This window comes from Gracilinanus agilis, chromosome 6 (genome assembly GCF_016433145.1).
Source record: "Gracilinanus agilis isolate LMUSP501 chromosome 6, AgileGrace, whole genome shotgun sequence".
NCBI classification, from domain to species: Eukaryota; Metazoa; Chordata; class Mammalia; order Didelphimorphia; family Didelphidae; genus Gracilinanus; species Gracilinanus agilis.
In genome coordinates, this window is record NC_058135.1 from 245,946,397 (window position 1) to 245,963,813 (window position 17,417).

General features: G+C 35.7%; 1 protein-coding gene across 1 annotated transcript in view; it reads left to right on the forward strand.

Annotated features, from left to right (window-relative positions):
• NELL1 (neural EGFL like 1) overlaps positions 1-17,417 on the forward strand; it is an 883,145-nt gene that overhangs the window by 828,735 nt on the left and 36,993 nt on the right. Inside the window, exon 16 of the mRNA XM_044681836.1 lies at positions 14,065-14,205. Within this exon, the coding sequence (XP_044537771.1) occupies positions 14,065-14,205 (141 nt within the window). The remainder of the gene's footprint in view (positions 1-14,064; positions 14,206-17,417) is intronic.

The following is a 17,417-nucleotide window of genomic DNA, read 5'->3' on the forward strand; positions in this document are numbered from 1 at the left end:
ACAAATTGTATTATCTGATAGTGATGGAATACTATTGTGCTGAAAGGAATAACAAACTGGAGGAATTCCATGTGAACTGGAAAGACCTCCAGGAATTTATGCAGCACGAAAGGAGCAGAGCCAGGAGAACATTGTACACAGAGACTGATACACTGTGGGATAATCAAATAAGATCGACTTTGCTACTAGCAGCAATGCAATAATTCAGGACAATCCAGAGGAATTTATAAGAAAGAATGCTATTCACATCCAGAGAAAGAACTATGGGAGTAGAAATTCCGAAGTAAAACATATAATCGATCATGTGGTTCAATGGCAATATGATTGGGGTTTAAGCATTAATAGATCACTCTATTGAAATTATGAATAACACAGAAATAAGTTTTGAACATAATTGTATACTTGTATACCCCAGTGGATACTGGTATAACCAGTGGAATTGCTTATCAGCTCCAGGAGGGGGGAGAAAAGAAGGGAGGAAAAGAATATTAATCATGTAACCATGGGAAAATATTCAAAATTAATTAATTAAATGATTTTAAAAATACTTCAGGGATTATTTTTAAACTAATTATCATTAATGAGAGTTATCTGGGTTTGGTGAAAAGAACACCTTAGAGTGGTATGGCCTGAGTTCAAATCCTGCCTTTGTTTATTTACTACATGTGTGACTTTGGGTATTCATTTAACTTGTATGAGTCTCAATTTCCTCTCCTATAAAAATAAGATAGTTGAGAAAGGCCGCTCCTTAGGTCCCTTACAGGGCCTCTATTTTATACTTAATGCCTTTGCAGATCTGAGAAAATCACTTTGATGGCCCAATGGAGGATAGAATGGAATGGGAAGAGACATCTGGACGCACAGACCAAAAAGCAGGGCGTAGTCACAGTCTGGGCAGAAAAGACCAACAATTAGAAAACAGTTAAATTAGAAAGTATGAATTGAGGGCCTAAAAGTACAAAAAGTTGATATTTATTTCATTAGCATAAAAGTAACATCCATATCAAATCCTTCCACTAAATTTCCCCAGTATCTTTATTATTATTGTTGTTATTGTTACTATTATTATCATTGTTACATTTTTAGATGATGCCAACTCTGGCACCCACCCCAAGGCTTTAAGCATGGCCCCAGACTATGAGGACTTGGATGGTTGCTGTTCAAGGATCCCCAATTCACCTAAGATAGGTTTTTCAATATGTTCCCTGAAGGGTGATAAATATTTCAGCCACAGCATTTCTCTGGGTCTGTAGAATAAGATGAAATAAAAGTGATGAAGCTACAATTCTTTGAAGTATTGAAGGACAATATTAATTCATTTTCATTTAAAAAAAAGAAATAACATCTGTCAGCACAATTTCTTTGATGGAGCTGCTGAAAGTGGCACATAAATACAGAATCCACCCTCAAAAATAATTGACAAAAACCCCTCTGGTAACTTTGGCATTTAGTAAATAGGAAAGTATATTTTTGTTCCCTTATCGATGGTTGTTTTTTGACTTGAGAAGAGACACTCACTCAGGTTAGAAGCACAACTGGCCACTCACAAGCCTAATCCTCTTGATTGAATATGCAAAATCTAACTTACTCTCTTCTCCCCATTTGGGGCAGCCTGGTGGTCCCACAGTCCAGGATCTTTCCATATTGGTTCCAGACACCTTACTGGATTTAGCTTTACTCATACAGCTCAGAACTCTTGAGCTGAAATGATCTACCTGAAGCCTCCCCAGGGTTGCATTATCACACAGGTCTACCTTCGACCAGCTGAATGAAGCCAGCCATGACTTGAATGGACTCACAAATTGTCTCACATCCAGGAAGCCTGCCTACCATCATCTGGCATCTGTGAGCACAGACTGGCCCCAGATGATGCTTTTACAGAAGTCATGTTCACCAACACCAGTCAGCCCGGTCCTGCTGTTATGTTTTGTTCCGTTTTGTAACTCTGTACCCTGCAGCTCTATTTTTGTCAAAGGATTATATTTGACACCACAGGAAAAATTAATGCACAGGAAATAATGCTTGAGTCATGAGGAAAAAGCACCAACTGTTCGTTCTCTCTTTCTGATGGACCAGGGAAACTTTTGTAAAGTATGTTAAAAGAGGCTCATATGCGTCAATAAGTCAAGATAAATGTTTTGTATGTATGAGTGTGTGTATGTTTTTAATGATGCTGAGGATATAAAATGATCCCTTTGCCATTTTGAAATTGAATGAATGGGCTTTGCCAGTGATGGTGATAAGGCATTTCCTCCAACCATCCCCAAATAAAAAGGTGTTATGAGACTGCCACCATTATTGTTGCTGCATTATTGAAAATACGAAAGATTAATCATTGATATGCAAAACTGGTGCTTTGAAAACATGAGCTAGTGCCAAGATGTTCAGTCATTAGGACCATCTGACACCATTTTGTTGATCAAAGAAATGAGATTGAAATACTTTTAATCCTAATATTGGTTTGGATAATTCTGCTTTTATAGTTCTGAAGCCCCCCTCTTATCCTGTGAAGTTTTCAGTTCCAATTTTCACAAAATTTCCAACATGGTTCTTACTCTTAGACATCTCATGGCATGAGGAAGATCTAGAGTAATGTTTGCAGCTCCAGGTGCTGCATTTTAGGAATAAGCCTGAGAAGCTAAGGCTCAACCACAGGAAATGATCTGGGGAGACCAAGACCATTAGGAAGACACATAAGAATAAACTGCCTGAACTGGGCATGTTCAGCATACAGACTCAGTCAATCAATAAACATTTATTAAGTATCTGCTGTGTGTCATACACTGTGGATACAAAGGAAAAAAAAAACTAAGGTAGACATGAAAACTCTTCCAAATTTTCTAAGGGCTTTCATGTGCATGAAGAACTAGTTAGGCTTGTCTCAGAGGACAAAACTAGGGAAAGAGGCAGATTTGGGCTTGGTATAAGAAATGGTCTCTTCAAAATTAAATGTATTCAGATGTGAAATGGGCAGCCTCAGGAGGCAAAGACTTCTCCTCTGATCTGTTGTCTTCAGACAAAAGCTAGGTGAGGACTTATTAAGGATAATAACTAGAAGGAATTTTTCAGAAGCAACTTGAGCTACATGACCTCTGAGGTCCCTTAAGACAATCCCCATGCCCTTGTGCTCTTGAAAGTTATGCCACTGGGACTTAAGCTCTGGTGCCCCCCATCAAACTTTATTGGCATAGTAGAATATAGATCTGGCATCAGACTATATAATTTTTGTCTAAGACCAGTCTAGCTAAGCACAGAGTGGCACATTGCCAAAATGAGTCTCCACGAGGTGATGAATCAGAGGGAGGAGAAAAGGACGAAGATACTGATACAGCAACTCATGAATTAGAAAATAATACTTGATCATTAGAATAAAGCAGACTCAAAGCAATTATTGTTCTATTAGAGAAGACCATTTATCAGGAGAGTGCCCATGCCAATGCCCGAACACAGAATACAGAAGAGTAGGCAGAGTAAAGATTTTCTTGAGAGTACATTGAAAAGGAAATGTTCTATTTCAATCAGTCAGCATAAATTATGTTTCATCAATGAGGAGTTATTCACCTTACCTACTTACTTGGTGATAAAACTGGTTACTGGTTTATAAATACAAATGCTTTTAATAGAGGGCAGCATGAGCTTTCTACTTGGAGACAAAGAAGTGATACCATATAAGATTAAGGATCACAACGAAGAAAGGGGACATGAGAAAGTTCAAATTTCAAAAGTTTTCAGCTTACTCATTTTACTGAATGCCAGCCCTGATGGACAGTACTCAGTCTCATAAGTCTTTGCTTGGATACCAACGTATTTTTTTACTATTTTTAAGGATACATTTTAAATATAAAAAGAAATAGATGGTTTTCAAGTAGGTGCTATTGACAGGTTTGATGGTTGAGATCAAAGATTTATTGAATTCATAACAGTTTTTTTAAAAAAGAGCTGAGCTTTCCTATGGAAATCAGATCAGCTATAAAAAAGCATCTGAGGCTACCAGACATTTTCAGGTTAATGAACTACTTTTAGTCTTTGGTAAAATCTAGGAAAGGAATGTTTGGAGAGTGAGATAGTGTGAGAACAGAGAGAAGTTTCTTAAAACAAAGAGTGAGGCATGTAAAATTGTGTTTGTGTGTGGAGGTAGATTGAAAATTGGGGGAAGAACTTAGGAAAACTTCACCAAATGGAATCAAACCTTCAGGTTAAATTCCTATGGTGGTCATTTATTTTGTCCATTTCCTACTATTCTGGAGGTATTTGACCATTGTCATAGTTATTCCTATCATCACGGTCATCATGACCACCATCATTTTTGTTACCAAATCTGTTCCTCTCATCAACCTTAACTTCACCATCTTCCCAAATGTATTTCATCCCAAAATGTATATGCCACACATTTGTGCCACAAAATTATGCCACAGGAAAAAAAACATGGATATGTTTTAATTTACTTGTAAGTACCAACTTCTTTAAAGTCACCATGTCTGATTTTAAAACTTCTACAATTAAACTGGTTTTCCATGGCTAATGCACAAAAGCAAATCATGCAAATAGTCTGAATGAGGGTATGTGGGTGGAGAGTGGGGATGCCATTTGGCAAATCACAGTGTTCATGAGTTTCCTTGCTTCTGGCAAAGAAGGAAATAGAGGTCTTCATAATCATTACCCAATTCAAAACTGGTCCAAGAAAACCCCTTCAGGTTGACATGAACCTAAGGAAAGGGATGAGTAGATGGAGATATTATGCTGAGAATGTTGTCATATTGTTCTAAACTCTGCTTTCCTCAGGAAGCTTAACCTGATTCAGCAAAGAGGTATTATTGTATTAATCTTCCAGATAGAATCAGAGATTAAGATAATAAATTTAAAACAAGAGGATAAATCATGAATGACCTGGTCCCCCCAATTTTAAAAATTAGAAATTGAGGCCATGATCAAGGACAACCTCAATATGTACTGAACATTTCAACTGAATGGTTACCAACAATCATAAACTGAATAGGTTTACATATGTATATTTATATATACATGCAGCATTTGGTCATTCTTCATTTTAATGCAATATTTAAAAAAGCATTACCTATTCATGTGCATGAAATTATTCTAAGAACCAGGAATACAAAGACAAAATGAAAAAAGTTATTATTCATAAGTAGACCCTCCATTTTCATCACATATTATCAAATAAATTTGTTATTCTTCTTGAATACCCAGAAAGGAATAAAGAATGTGAAATAAATTGAAATTCATTATCTCTTCATCTAATGTCATATGATACCTGAGGCAACTCACCCTTTCAATAGTCTGTCTTCATGGAGAATCAGGGAGGTTAATGAGTTGCCCATCTCTGGATTTATATAGAGATGGAGTAGATAGATAGAAAGATATGCACAGGATTTATTAAGCACTTATGTGTCTGGCATTGTTCTAAACACTAAAGGTGCAACTATAAGCAAATCAAACAGTCCCTGCTCTCAAGAAGGATGTAAATTCTAATGGAGGAAGATAACCCATAAAGGGGAACTGGAAAATGTGTATGTGGGCAGGGTTGGTGATGAGACCCAGAGGTAGGAATTTGGATAGAATACACACTGATAAGACCAAAAGCTCACTTTTCTAAGCCAGTGGAGAGGAGTGGGGAGCCATGCCTGTTGTCAAAGTGGAATCAGAGAATAAAAACCATTGTGAAGAGATGATGGGAAATTACACTTGCATACAATCTTGTAGATGGGATTTATGCTTCAATTAAGAATTGGACCAGATTTCGCTAAATTCTGATTTAGGTTTCAGATTAAGATTTTTAATCATTATCTATTTCTGAGGGCATTTCTGAACTCTTGGGTTCAAACCCCACCTCTAATACTTACTATCTGATCTTGAGGCTCCGTTTTATTATCTATAAAACAGAAGTTGGTGCCGATGGCTCATGCCGTCTCTGTAGGAGTTCATTTACAGAGGAGGGTATCCTAGCTTGTTGTTTCTAGTCATTTATTGGTCTTCGCTCAGATCTTCATGGTAGCAGACCATTCTAATATCAATTCTCTCATTCACCTCTTTTGCATGCTTGATGGATCTTTCAGAAGAGCATCATCCTCAGCTAGCTTTTACAAAATAGATCCCAGCCGTACCTCTGCTTCTATCCAGGCACACCAAACAAATGCTGTTTGGCAGTTTGAGATCAACATGATTCTATTTCTTTAAGACAATATTTGATTTTCTTATTTCTTCCTACTTGCCAAAAAAGAAAAATGAAATCATTTCTCTGGTTCTTTTAAAAATATGTACTCAATACTCCGAATTTGATGAACAAGAGCTTTTGTCTTTAGAAAGTTTTTTTTTTTCTCATTAAGACCTGGGGATCACTTGCTATTACTTAACATCAAAGGACATTTTCTCTGAATGTTCTCTCACAATGTCAGAAATATGGGGAAGCATTTTGAAGGATTGACATACTCATTTTCTCCATTTTTCACTGTGGTATGAGATCTCTCTTTTATTTGGAAAAAAATTATCCTATTTTTCATATCTTTACAAATATCTCTTCAGTGCATAATGTAGCATAGAGGGATGCTTCAAAGAAAAGTGAGGACCTGTCTACGAAAACAAGTTTAGTGTTCTTCAAGACCTAATTCTAAACCAGCTCCTGTCCATTCCCTTTACCAAAGGGACAAAACAATGCAGTTGTTTCAAAACTGCCATGATAGTGGCTTCTTAAGTCCATGGACAACTTTGGGCCAATTAAAATTAAATAGTGGAATAAGGTGAAATGAAGGCTATCTCCTATCCCTCAGTAACTCAGGAAATGGCATTACACAGAGCTTTTATTTTGAATGAGATGATACTTTCCCTCAAGGCCAACAGAGTAAAGATTATGAGGTCTGACATTACCATATATAATAAAACTGACTGTTTAACAAATGCACCAGAACTTATGTGGCCAAACATGAGAAAGGGAGTCATGAAATTTAACTAGGCACCATAGAAACTATAAATGGATTCCAGAACATATTAAAAACGAATTTCCTATAATCATAATTCAAGCGATAAATAAGAAAACATTTTCTCTACAGAGAGCCTGATCAGCGTCTTTGAGTACTTCATGCTGAGGGTTGACTATGTCACTATTCTGCTCTAAAAATGTCGTTGGCTCTCAGTTGTCCAGACTGTAAAATACAAAATTCTTGTCTTGACATTTATAAGTCTTTGGAGTTGGGTTTTAGATACCTTTCCAGGTTCACTGAACATTACTCCCCTTCAGATAGAACTTTGCACTCCAGTCAAATTGACCTGATCAGAATTATATTCTCCATTTCTCCATCTTTTCACAAAATATCTCTGTGCCAGGAATTCATTGCCTCCTCAAGTTTGTAAATCAAGCTTACTTAAAATAAAACAAAACTGAATTTTAAAACTGAGTTGATATGTCATCTTCTGGGGAAGGCCTTTCTGGATCTACTTAATTATTACTGTGCTTTCCTTTTTCAGATTTTCTCTCATTACAAAATAAATATTCAAAATATATACCAGAGGCAGAATGTCATATAGGAAGGAGGTTAAGTGACTTAATGAATTCATAGGCAGGTGGCTGATTAGAAGATAGGATAGCTTTGTGGAACTAAGTCCTGACCAGGATAGAGTCTTTTGCCTCAGTGTGGGCAAAGCTCCAGGGTCCTCATTAGCTTTTTTAACATCCCAGGCATTTTTTTCTACTTCTTGTGCATTCTTGGCATTGAACAAAATATTAAGTAAAGAGAAAGGCTTTCCTTATTGTAAACACAACATTGTCTCCTTCTGACTTCTTGCAATTATACAGAATGCAATAGCCTTTGTTTGAAGAACCCAAAATGGCTCACATGTCTTTATAACTCAGACTCAAATTATGACAGTGCTGATGCTACTATAATGTGGATTGTTACAAAACCCATAAAGATCCTTCTTGAGTTTTTACCAGTTTCCAAAATCAAGAAGGCATAATTGTGTTCATATAATTGCAGATTGAATCTATTTATATTGTACTAAATCTGCCAACAATGATATATTATCTAAACCTTAGCGTGTAAAAATAGATAAAAATTAATCAGATCTGCTTAAGTGTCTTATAATTGTCTAAATTATTGTCTTCCTCCTCTTCCTCCTACTCCACAGAAACTAGCTCTCTGCCCTACATTGAGAAACTAAGTAAGCTGACTTTGTGTCTTTGGAATATAATTTTTCTCCTCTGATATGGTGTGATTTTATCCAGAAACAGAGTCACTAAAACGTGTCCAATTCAGTCCTTTCAATGCCATTGGGTTTCAATTCAGGTAATTTAAAAAATGAACATAAATTGCAATGATTGCCAAGCAATACGTCGTATAGTGGACAGAGTGCTGAAGCTGGAGTGAGACTGATACAGGTTCAAATCTTGCCTCTGACACTTATTAACTGTGTAACTCTGGGCATATCCCTTTACCTATCTGAACCTTAAGTAACTAAAATTATAGGCAATAGATAATATTGTAATTAGTATTATAATTATAATATATAATTTTAAAAGTATAATAATAAGTAAATAAAGTATAGGCATGTTATTATCTGTGTATGTGAATGGGCTTCCCACACCCATAAAAGCAGATGTCCTTGAAATACTGATGTAAGAGGAACAGTTTCGCTGAAAACTGTAATGTGGAATGAGGGAATACACTGGATTAAATGAGTCCTGTTATCTTTGTGACTTTGAACATTTAGTTTCTCCTCTCTAGTCTTATTTCTTAGTTAAGTAAGGAGTTTGGAATAGATGGTCATGAATTTCCCTTCCAGCTCACATGTTCTTTGAATAAGCTGATTGTATAAATTTCCCATTTTTCCTCCTACAAGTATAGCCACTTGACTTGTCTATTAAAAACATCTTTGAGTGAAAGCTTGATGTTTACCACCAAACAATAGTAGCTATTTAGAAAAAAGCATGTCAGCTAGTTATGATTCATTTCCATGGACTTCTATTGGTTTTTCTGAAAAAGATTCATCTTGAAGAATACTTTGGAAAGACCATTGATTTTTATAAAGTTTAAAGCCAGGTAAAATCCTGTGTGGAGGGAGATCTGGTAAAAGAAGTAAATCTTTAGATCTAATTCAATTCAACACTGAATTGATCATTGTAATATGTATTGAACACCTACGACGTTTGAGGGAGTGGTGTGGGTGGGGGTAAGGCATTGTGTGAATAGAAAAAGGGAAAGATCCATGCCTTTGAGAAGTTAGCATTCTCAGGTGTTCAACTATTGACACACTAGAAGGTGCCATACCAGAGACTTACTGAGCTCGATGATGATGATATATATAGATATATATATATATATATATAGATATATATATATATATATATATATTATGGTCTTCCACACCAGTTTCAGTTGGCAAATAGGCAAGTGAGGGTTTGCTAACCAATTGAAGACAAGTAAAGATGTAGAAGGGTTAATTGGAACATTTCAAAGAAAAGTATTTTTAATACATCCATTATCAGGATTTGTTCACATGAATAAATGCTGTCCAATGTTCTATATAGAGGTAACAAAATTTCCTAGGGGAAAGACAATTTCTGAGAGTTCTTCAGTGTACCAAAGCATTTTGTGGTAATGTCTCCTGTAGAAGTGCCACAGTCAAGTCAAGAATGCTGTTTCCATAATGGTTTCACTGAAAAAAAGTCATATGGGATCTGGATGAAGGAGAGTCTGATTTTGTCATGCAAAAATTGTGGGAAAGGAGCATTCCAGGAGAAAGTAGAGCAAGATTCAAGGCTGAGTGATTGAAAAAAAAAACAATAGTCTTGTTAAAGGAAGTTGGCTGGGGAATAGGTTGCAAAAATTCTGAGCTGGCTGGGGAGTAGGTTTCAAGAAACCTGAGGTGGCTGGGGAATAGGTTGCAAGAAAATCTAGAAATGCAGAATGGAAAGTGGCAAAAAAAATTGTTTCAATCACCAATATGAAAACTGGGTTTAGGGGTTCTTAATTTTATGTGTAGACAATGAGGAGGCTTCTGAGAAAGAAAAAGAAGCTTTGAGATCAGTCCCCCACCCAACTGGCTTATAGAAGCAAACACATACTTTCAAAGACAGATCAAGTTTGTCCCATCAGATGCGACACGTGAAAAAAAAATCACAGTTACAAATTCCATTTGTTTTAATGAATGGAAGAGCATGAGTAGCAGGTTGAAATGGTCTCTTGGCAGCAGCTACAATTAGTGTGCCATTTTGATGTGGAAATTGACTTCTTTAAAAACTCTAAGGAAAAGAAGGAATGATGGGGAAAGCAATGTTTAAAGCAATAACCATTGAGTGTGCTTTGGGAGGCAAATAATAAATAAAGATTGAAATAAACCCTAATGTTATCTACCCTCTGAGACTAATTGTTCAACTTAAAGAGAGTGCAAACTCAGGTTTCTGTTTCTAGGTTTAAGCTTGTTCCCTTCCTTTATTTAAACTGAAGTTTAAATGACAATATAACTGAAGAAAAAGAAGAGACAACTCTTTTCTAAAGGAAAACTTTAGAATTCATTGCCAGAAGGAGCTGTGAAAAGGTTGAAGTTTTCACCCTAGTTTGACCACAAACTGGGAATTTGGCCAACTTACTTCCTCCTCCTGTGCTGCACAGCTCAGACTAGATCTTGAAGTTTAAATATAGTTCTAATGTTCTTTGGTCTGTTTTCTTTCCAGCTCAAATATTCTATGTTCTTAAGGTCCTAATCCACTCTAGGATCTTATGGCCAATAATCTGACTTTCTATAATCAAGGTCCTTTTTAAAACTCTAACTTTAGGTAAGTCAGTGTAATTAAGGGGAGAATCCTCGTTTATAAAGCTCCACTCCATGGCATACTAACACAGAGGAAGCTAGAAAAGGTATAAGTCATAGAATGACAGTTGTAGACTTAGACGGGGGTCTCAGAGGCCATCTAAGGTAATCCCCTCATTTTAAAGATGAAGAAACTGAGACTTAGGGAAGATGATTTGTCCAGAATCTCATAGGTAGGCAGGATTTGAACCCGGGTCCAATAATTGCTCTTTCCACTGTACCTTCCTCTCCTTGCCTTTCATATAAAACAGCTGAGTGCTTGGGATGAATCCAAACAGGACAAAAACAACTCATCTTGGGTGAAAAAAGGGTATTTGGTTATTTTGAAGTCATCCTTGTGTATTGCTGGAAGCTGTTGATATTTCTCTTGTTTTGATGTTGCTTGTTGCTTTCTGGGGTCAACAGGGCTAGCAGAAGTAGCAATCACTTTTTAATTAATATCATGAAAAATATAGCACCTTCTTAATCACAACAAGCTTACCCATAAAATTAATTTGCCAACTTTTAATTATTGTACTCACAAATAAAGCATGAGTCCACAGAGTCAAACAACAGCCAGGTGCCAAGGAGGAATCAGCCAAGGTCAATCTAGATGCTGAGTGGGATGTTCAGGGAGTTTAAAAGCTCCTCTTCAAAATGCCAAATATAGAGAGCGGAAGGCTAAATTGCTTTTCTCATTCGTACAGTTATATAGTGACAAAGGTGCTTCTCTTTGCCCCTCTATTTTTCTCAGTGAATATGTGGATATGGGAAAAACTAAAGTCTGCTTCTGTCATAGTCAACACAATTCTGTTGTTTCCTTATATCACATAGGCATTTAATTATCCCTTCTATTGCCTGACCCATTTAGAAATAGATAAAAAAGGGAATTAAGATTGTGTGGAGGGGAGGTACCCATTCCTGCTCCCAGACAACCTCTAATATTTCTTACATTCCAACATAGACTGAAACCTAAAGGGGGTCTTAGAACATGAAATGTTAAAACAAAGCATAGAATGTTTGAGCCTCAAGGGTGCTTAGACCATATGTTGTTGCTAGATCAGAGAATGGAGTCTCTGAGCTAGAAGGAACCTCAACAATAATTTAGTACAACCCAATTATTTAGGAATAATAAGATAAAGAAATTATTAGAATTAGGAAAAAGACATTTTAAAAAGTTAAATGAATGATGGCCAAATGGACATAATTGGTGGCTGAAATAGATTAATGAATACAAGCTTGCTTCTTGACAGTTTGAGTTGGGTGCTCTTGCCACTTGATGCTTCCAATGGCCTCTGTTTTGATTTTTAATTCTTTAGATTGCAAAGGGGTAATTGAGTCTTTGTGGTACTTTATTAAATGAAGTTTGGAGAGTTTCCTCTTTAGAGATATTCAAGAATAGATCTTATTTTTTTGAGAGGATTTGAACATAGATCGATGCAGAGGCAAGAGAATGATCTATTTTGATATCTAGACCTCTAATAAAACATATATATGCATATATAATATTTAATTGCACATAACTGAAATATAATTTTACATATAAAATATACATGCATATTATATACATAGATGTACATAGATAGCCACAGAACAATTCTGAAAATCAAATGGAAACTACTGGAAACTCATCTGTGTTATGTTCTTACTCTTTCAAAATGTCTAATGAATAAAGTTTTCTAGATATTCAGCTCCTTGGATGAATCAATTCATGGATTTTTTCTATGATCCCATATTAATTTACTAGACTATAATTATTTAGAGAAATGGATAGAGTGCTGGCTTTGGGATCAGGAAGATCTTTGTTCAAATCAGATCTTGGCCACCTCACCTCACTTGTCTATATTAGTTTGCTCATCTAGAAAATGAGGATAATAGCAGCACCTAAATCACAGGGTTGTTGTTAGGATCAAATGAGATAACATTATATAAAGTCCTTGGAAAATCTTAATATGCTTTATGAAGACTAGCTTTTATTTGCTACTATTATTACCCATAACTCAGAGGCTGCATGACCTAGCTGATAGGGGGCTAACCTTAACATCAAGAATACCCAGGCTCAAAACTGGGTACAAATTAATTTATATTTATTTTATTTATATTATTTATATTTATTTTATTATATATTATATATTATAATTTATTATCATATATTTTATTATCCATTATATTTTATTGTTATATTATCATATATTATCATATATATTATTATATTTATATTAATTATATATAATATACAAGATACTTAAATTTTGACTGCCTCAGGTAGCTCTCTGTGACTAGAAGTTACATATAAGTTGTTGATCTATATTGAAAAGGGGCCTTCTATGCCAATAAAATAATGTTAATAAATCTAATATTAAAAATGCCTCAAATATAAGTAGATTTCCTTTTGATTCATAAATAACTTAGCTTTATAGATTCAGATTATTATTGTCATTAGCTCATTCGCTGCTTGTATGCCAATTAAATATAGAACATTGTGCTCAAGGAAACAAGATGAATAAAATGCAATCTATTCGCTAATGTGGTTAAGATCCAGTGGGAGAAATAAAATATATACACATTTAAAAAATCATAATGGCTCTATCTGTGAAATCATTCAGGTCCATGGAACTCCTAACTGAGGAAACCTCTAGGAGTAACCATTACAGATCAAAGCCTTCTCTGGGACATGTTGTCTTAATCTTAGCTCCTCTGACTCTAAAATGAGGGAATTGGGCTAAGTGGATTCTGGATGTCCCTGGAGTTCTTCTAGATTAAGTGCCTCATCCAGGAGCATAGAGTAAAAATGTGTCAAAAAGCAGGGATTGAACCCAGATATTCCTGGCTTCTAAGACCAGTTCCTACCTACTTTTCTTTACTAACTGGGAAAAAATAAACCAAAGCAAACTAAAAAGAAATTAAAAACCTCACAGGTACCTCATAAAGGTAATAGAGTACAAATACGATTAAATCGCATGAGGGAGAAAACATTTCTGGGAGGTATGAGAGCAGCAGGGCTCTCAAAAAAGGCTTTCTGGAGGCAAAAAATTGAATTGGACCTCATGAACATTAATTATCTTTGTACAGAGTTATGAAAAACATTTTTCTTCCATTTATCCAGATTCTGTGTAAATGGGAACCTACAGTACTTATATATGTCTTTCAACTTAGACATTTTCATTGATAATCTGATGTGAGAAATATTTTTAAGCATTAGCTGAAATGTTAAGTGTCAAAGGAAATTAATTCCCTGGCTGGCTTGTTTTTTCTCTGAGGCAGATATTGATGAATGTACAGAGGGAATCATTGAGTGCCACAACCATTCCCGCTGTGTTAACCTGCCAGGGTGGTACCACTGTGAGTGCAGAAGCGGTTTCCATGACAATGGAACCTATTCACTTTCCGGAGAATCCTGTATTGGTAAGCACCTTTCCTCCAAGGATTTTTTCTCTTTACCCAGATCGCATCAGGTTCTGCTACCATATTTAATGAAAAAGATGCAGCATAATCAGCTATGAAAGAGATGGAGCAATACAGTAGATAAAGCACTGGCCTGAGCCAGAGGATGGAGGTTCAGATCCCATCTCTGGCTATGTGAATGTGGGCAAGTCATTTACCTTTCCTGAAACTCAGTTCACCGTAAAATGAGTGGGTTGCACTAAATGATATCTGACAACCTTTCCAATTCTAAATCTATAAGCCCATGATTTCTTAAGTTCAATTTATTTACATAATAGGCAGCATTTTACTATGGATCCCTGGACATGGACTCAGGAAATCTGAGTTCAGGTTTTTCCTCAGACTCTTACTAGTTAGCTGTTCAAGGGCAATTTACTTCCCATTTTAGAGTCGCAGGTGAAATGTGGCTAATGATATTGGTACCATGGGTCTATCAAGAGTTAGCCATGGTAAAATGGAAAGAATGTTTAATCTGGGAGGGTCAGAAGAACTGTGTGTGAATACAAATGCAAATAATCACATGTGACTTTTAATTTAATCTCTTGGGGGTGGTCATTCTTTTTATTTGTAATTCAAAAAAGTAAATGATCTCTAAGTCCTTTCTTGGTTCTAAATTTCTAATCCTAGGATTCTAAGGAATTGCCTAAAGACACAACACCAAACCTAAAGTGACTTGCCCAGATTTACCCAGCTATTAATGTTAGAGCCAGGAATTTAAACCTAGGTTTTTCAGACTCCATCCTCTAAACTCTAGGCACTCCACCAGGCCCTCTTATCTCTGGTATGAGAATAATGCCTGTATGATCTAGATAATAGGGTTCTTAAAGGTGAGCTGTTGTAATCATCACCAGATTGTCATAAAATTTAGGGGCTGTGGAATGTTCTGAATTAGAATGAAAATAAGGAAGGTGAGTAGAACAAAATTTATCTCACCCTCTAGCATTTATCTTAAAGAAAACCACAAAAGAACACCTTCCCATTTGAAGAGCTATATAAGCAGGTTCAATCCAATATCATCAGCACTGCCATCTTTTCGTTGCACTGACCATGTAACCCAAGTCATAGTTTATATGAACCCCAAACTACTTTTTTAAAAAACTAGTTCAATGAAAAACATGATTGAAAGTTATTTCATGGCCCAGGAGTACAAGTTGCAATCCAGTAATGAGACAGACAAATATCAAGGAGTTTGAGATAGTCAAAACAGCATTAATAATGTTAATTGCATCCTTTAATCTTCATGTTTCTCGCCCTACTCCCTACTCAGGAAAACAAGATGGATTTATGAATCCTTTCAACATTGAACAGAAAAGGGCCAAAGGCTGCTCCCTCCAGCTAGGCACACCATGCTGTCTCTCAGAGTTGTGTGAAAATACGGTTTTTAATTATTATTTGGTTCATTTGTTAATCATACCATTCATATATGATAGGCATTTCTTAAATTCTTGAAATGAGTAGGGCATGGGGCAGAGGAAGAAGGATCTAGTAAAGTATACAAAGGAGCTGTCTATGTGGGAAACTATTCTTATGGAAAATCCTATCACCACCCCCTTTGTAACTTAGGAGATAAATCCTAGAAAGTTGCTTCAAGCAAATGGAGACTTAGTCTTGTCTAGTGTCACACAGTTAGCTACTGTCAGAATAACATATTGAACCCAGGTCTTTCTGAATTCTAGTCCAAAAACCCATGTAATATGCCTCATTGCCTCTGACTGAGTAAGGAGAGTCCTGGGTGTTCCAACCCCGACTCAAATGAATTATGAGCTTTGTCATCATGGGCAAGTTAATGGAACATTCAGGTTAATCAAAATAGTTAATTCAAAAATACTATTGAATCGGGTTCTAAATGTGTTGTTTCAACATTCAGCTTCTGCATGGATATAATACAGAATACGTATGGTTTTTTTGATGACTGATGATCTCTAAAATTTTTGCTGTACATAGAGTCACTAGGGAAGGTTTAACACTTTGGAATTTCAGAAGAGAATTCAACACAAAACCTGGAATGTTTTTATTTTTTACCAAATTAATACTAAAAGGCAGAATAAATCGGCTCAATTTTCTGTGCAAGTTTTTAGCCAGTTCAATTTAGTTCCTTTCATTGTGTTTTAGTTTCTTTAGTACTAAGAAATGTATAACACAACACTAGTGTATCTCTCTCTCAGAGTTGTGAAGATAGAATGTTTATACCATAGGTTAAAGTCTTTTTTATAAAGCATAAAAATTTCCAAAAACATATTTTCTATTTGATTACATTTTTGACATTTTGATTTTTTCATTTTAAAACAGAGGCAGAATCTGATTAGATTATTGCTTTAATTAATTATATTATGATTAATAAAGTTTTTACTCTGAAGCAACTAAAAGATAGACTCAATCCCTTTCTTCCTTGAAAACAAAATGTTTAAGTTTTTCCCTTTGTAAATCAGAAATTAGACTGATGGCATTTTCCTAGCAGAAAGAGAAGTACAAAGCTATCAATGAAAGTGAATGTCTGATATTAACAAATGATGATAGCCATAACCTATGGCACCAGGATATACTATTCGTTCTGTCTCTTGATGGTGGTATCAGACACCAAATTTCTGTTGCATTTAGAAATATTGTGTCTTAATACCAAAAGTTGAATTACCCTTATTTTTGAATCATTGCCAGAAAAGTATTATAAGTAAAATATTTAACGATGAGATTGATGCATTTGTAAATTCCTGTGCAGTGGTGGTTGGTGCCCTATGTCGCCTTCTAGTCCAAATTCTTCATTTTAAAAAGATGATGAAACTTAAGCAATGGTAGATTAAGTTGCCTGAGTCTATAGAGTTAGTAACATCATCACTGACAAGATTAGAATTCTAGTCTTTTGACTCAGACACATTTTTCTTTCCATTGAATCATGATGTTATGTTTTGCTTGACTACATAATTATTTGTTAAAATGGGGGGAACTATTTGGAGGGGGGGGAAGTGTTAATAGGTGCTGATAGATAATTTGATTCCAAATAATGGTACTCTCAAGCCACCAGCCAAACTGCTTCATCAGAGTCTATTTAGTGCATATGTGTTAGCTTTCTCCAAGGCAGTAGTGTTCTCCCTGCTCACAGAAGGGCACTCAGCTTAAAGGTTCTTAGACTATTTTCCTTCCCAATGACATGAGATTCTGTTGCTCATACAATGGTA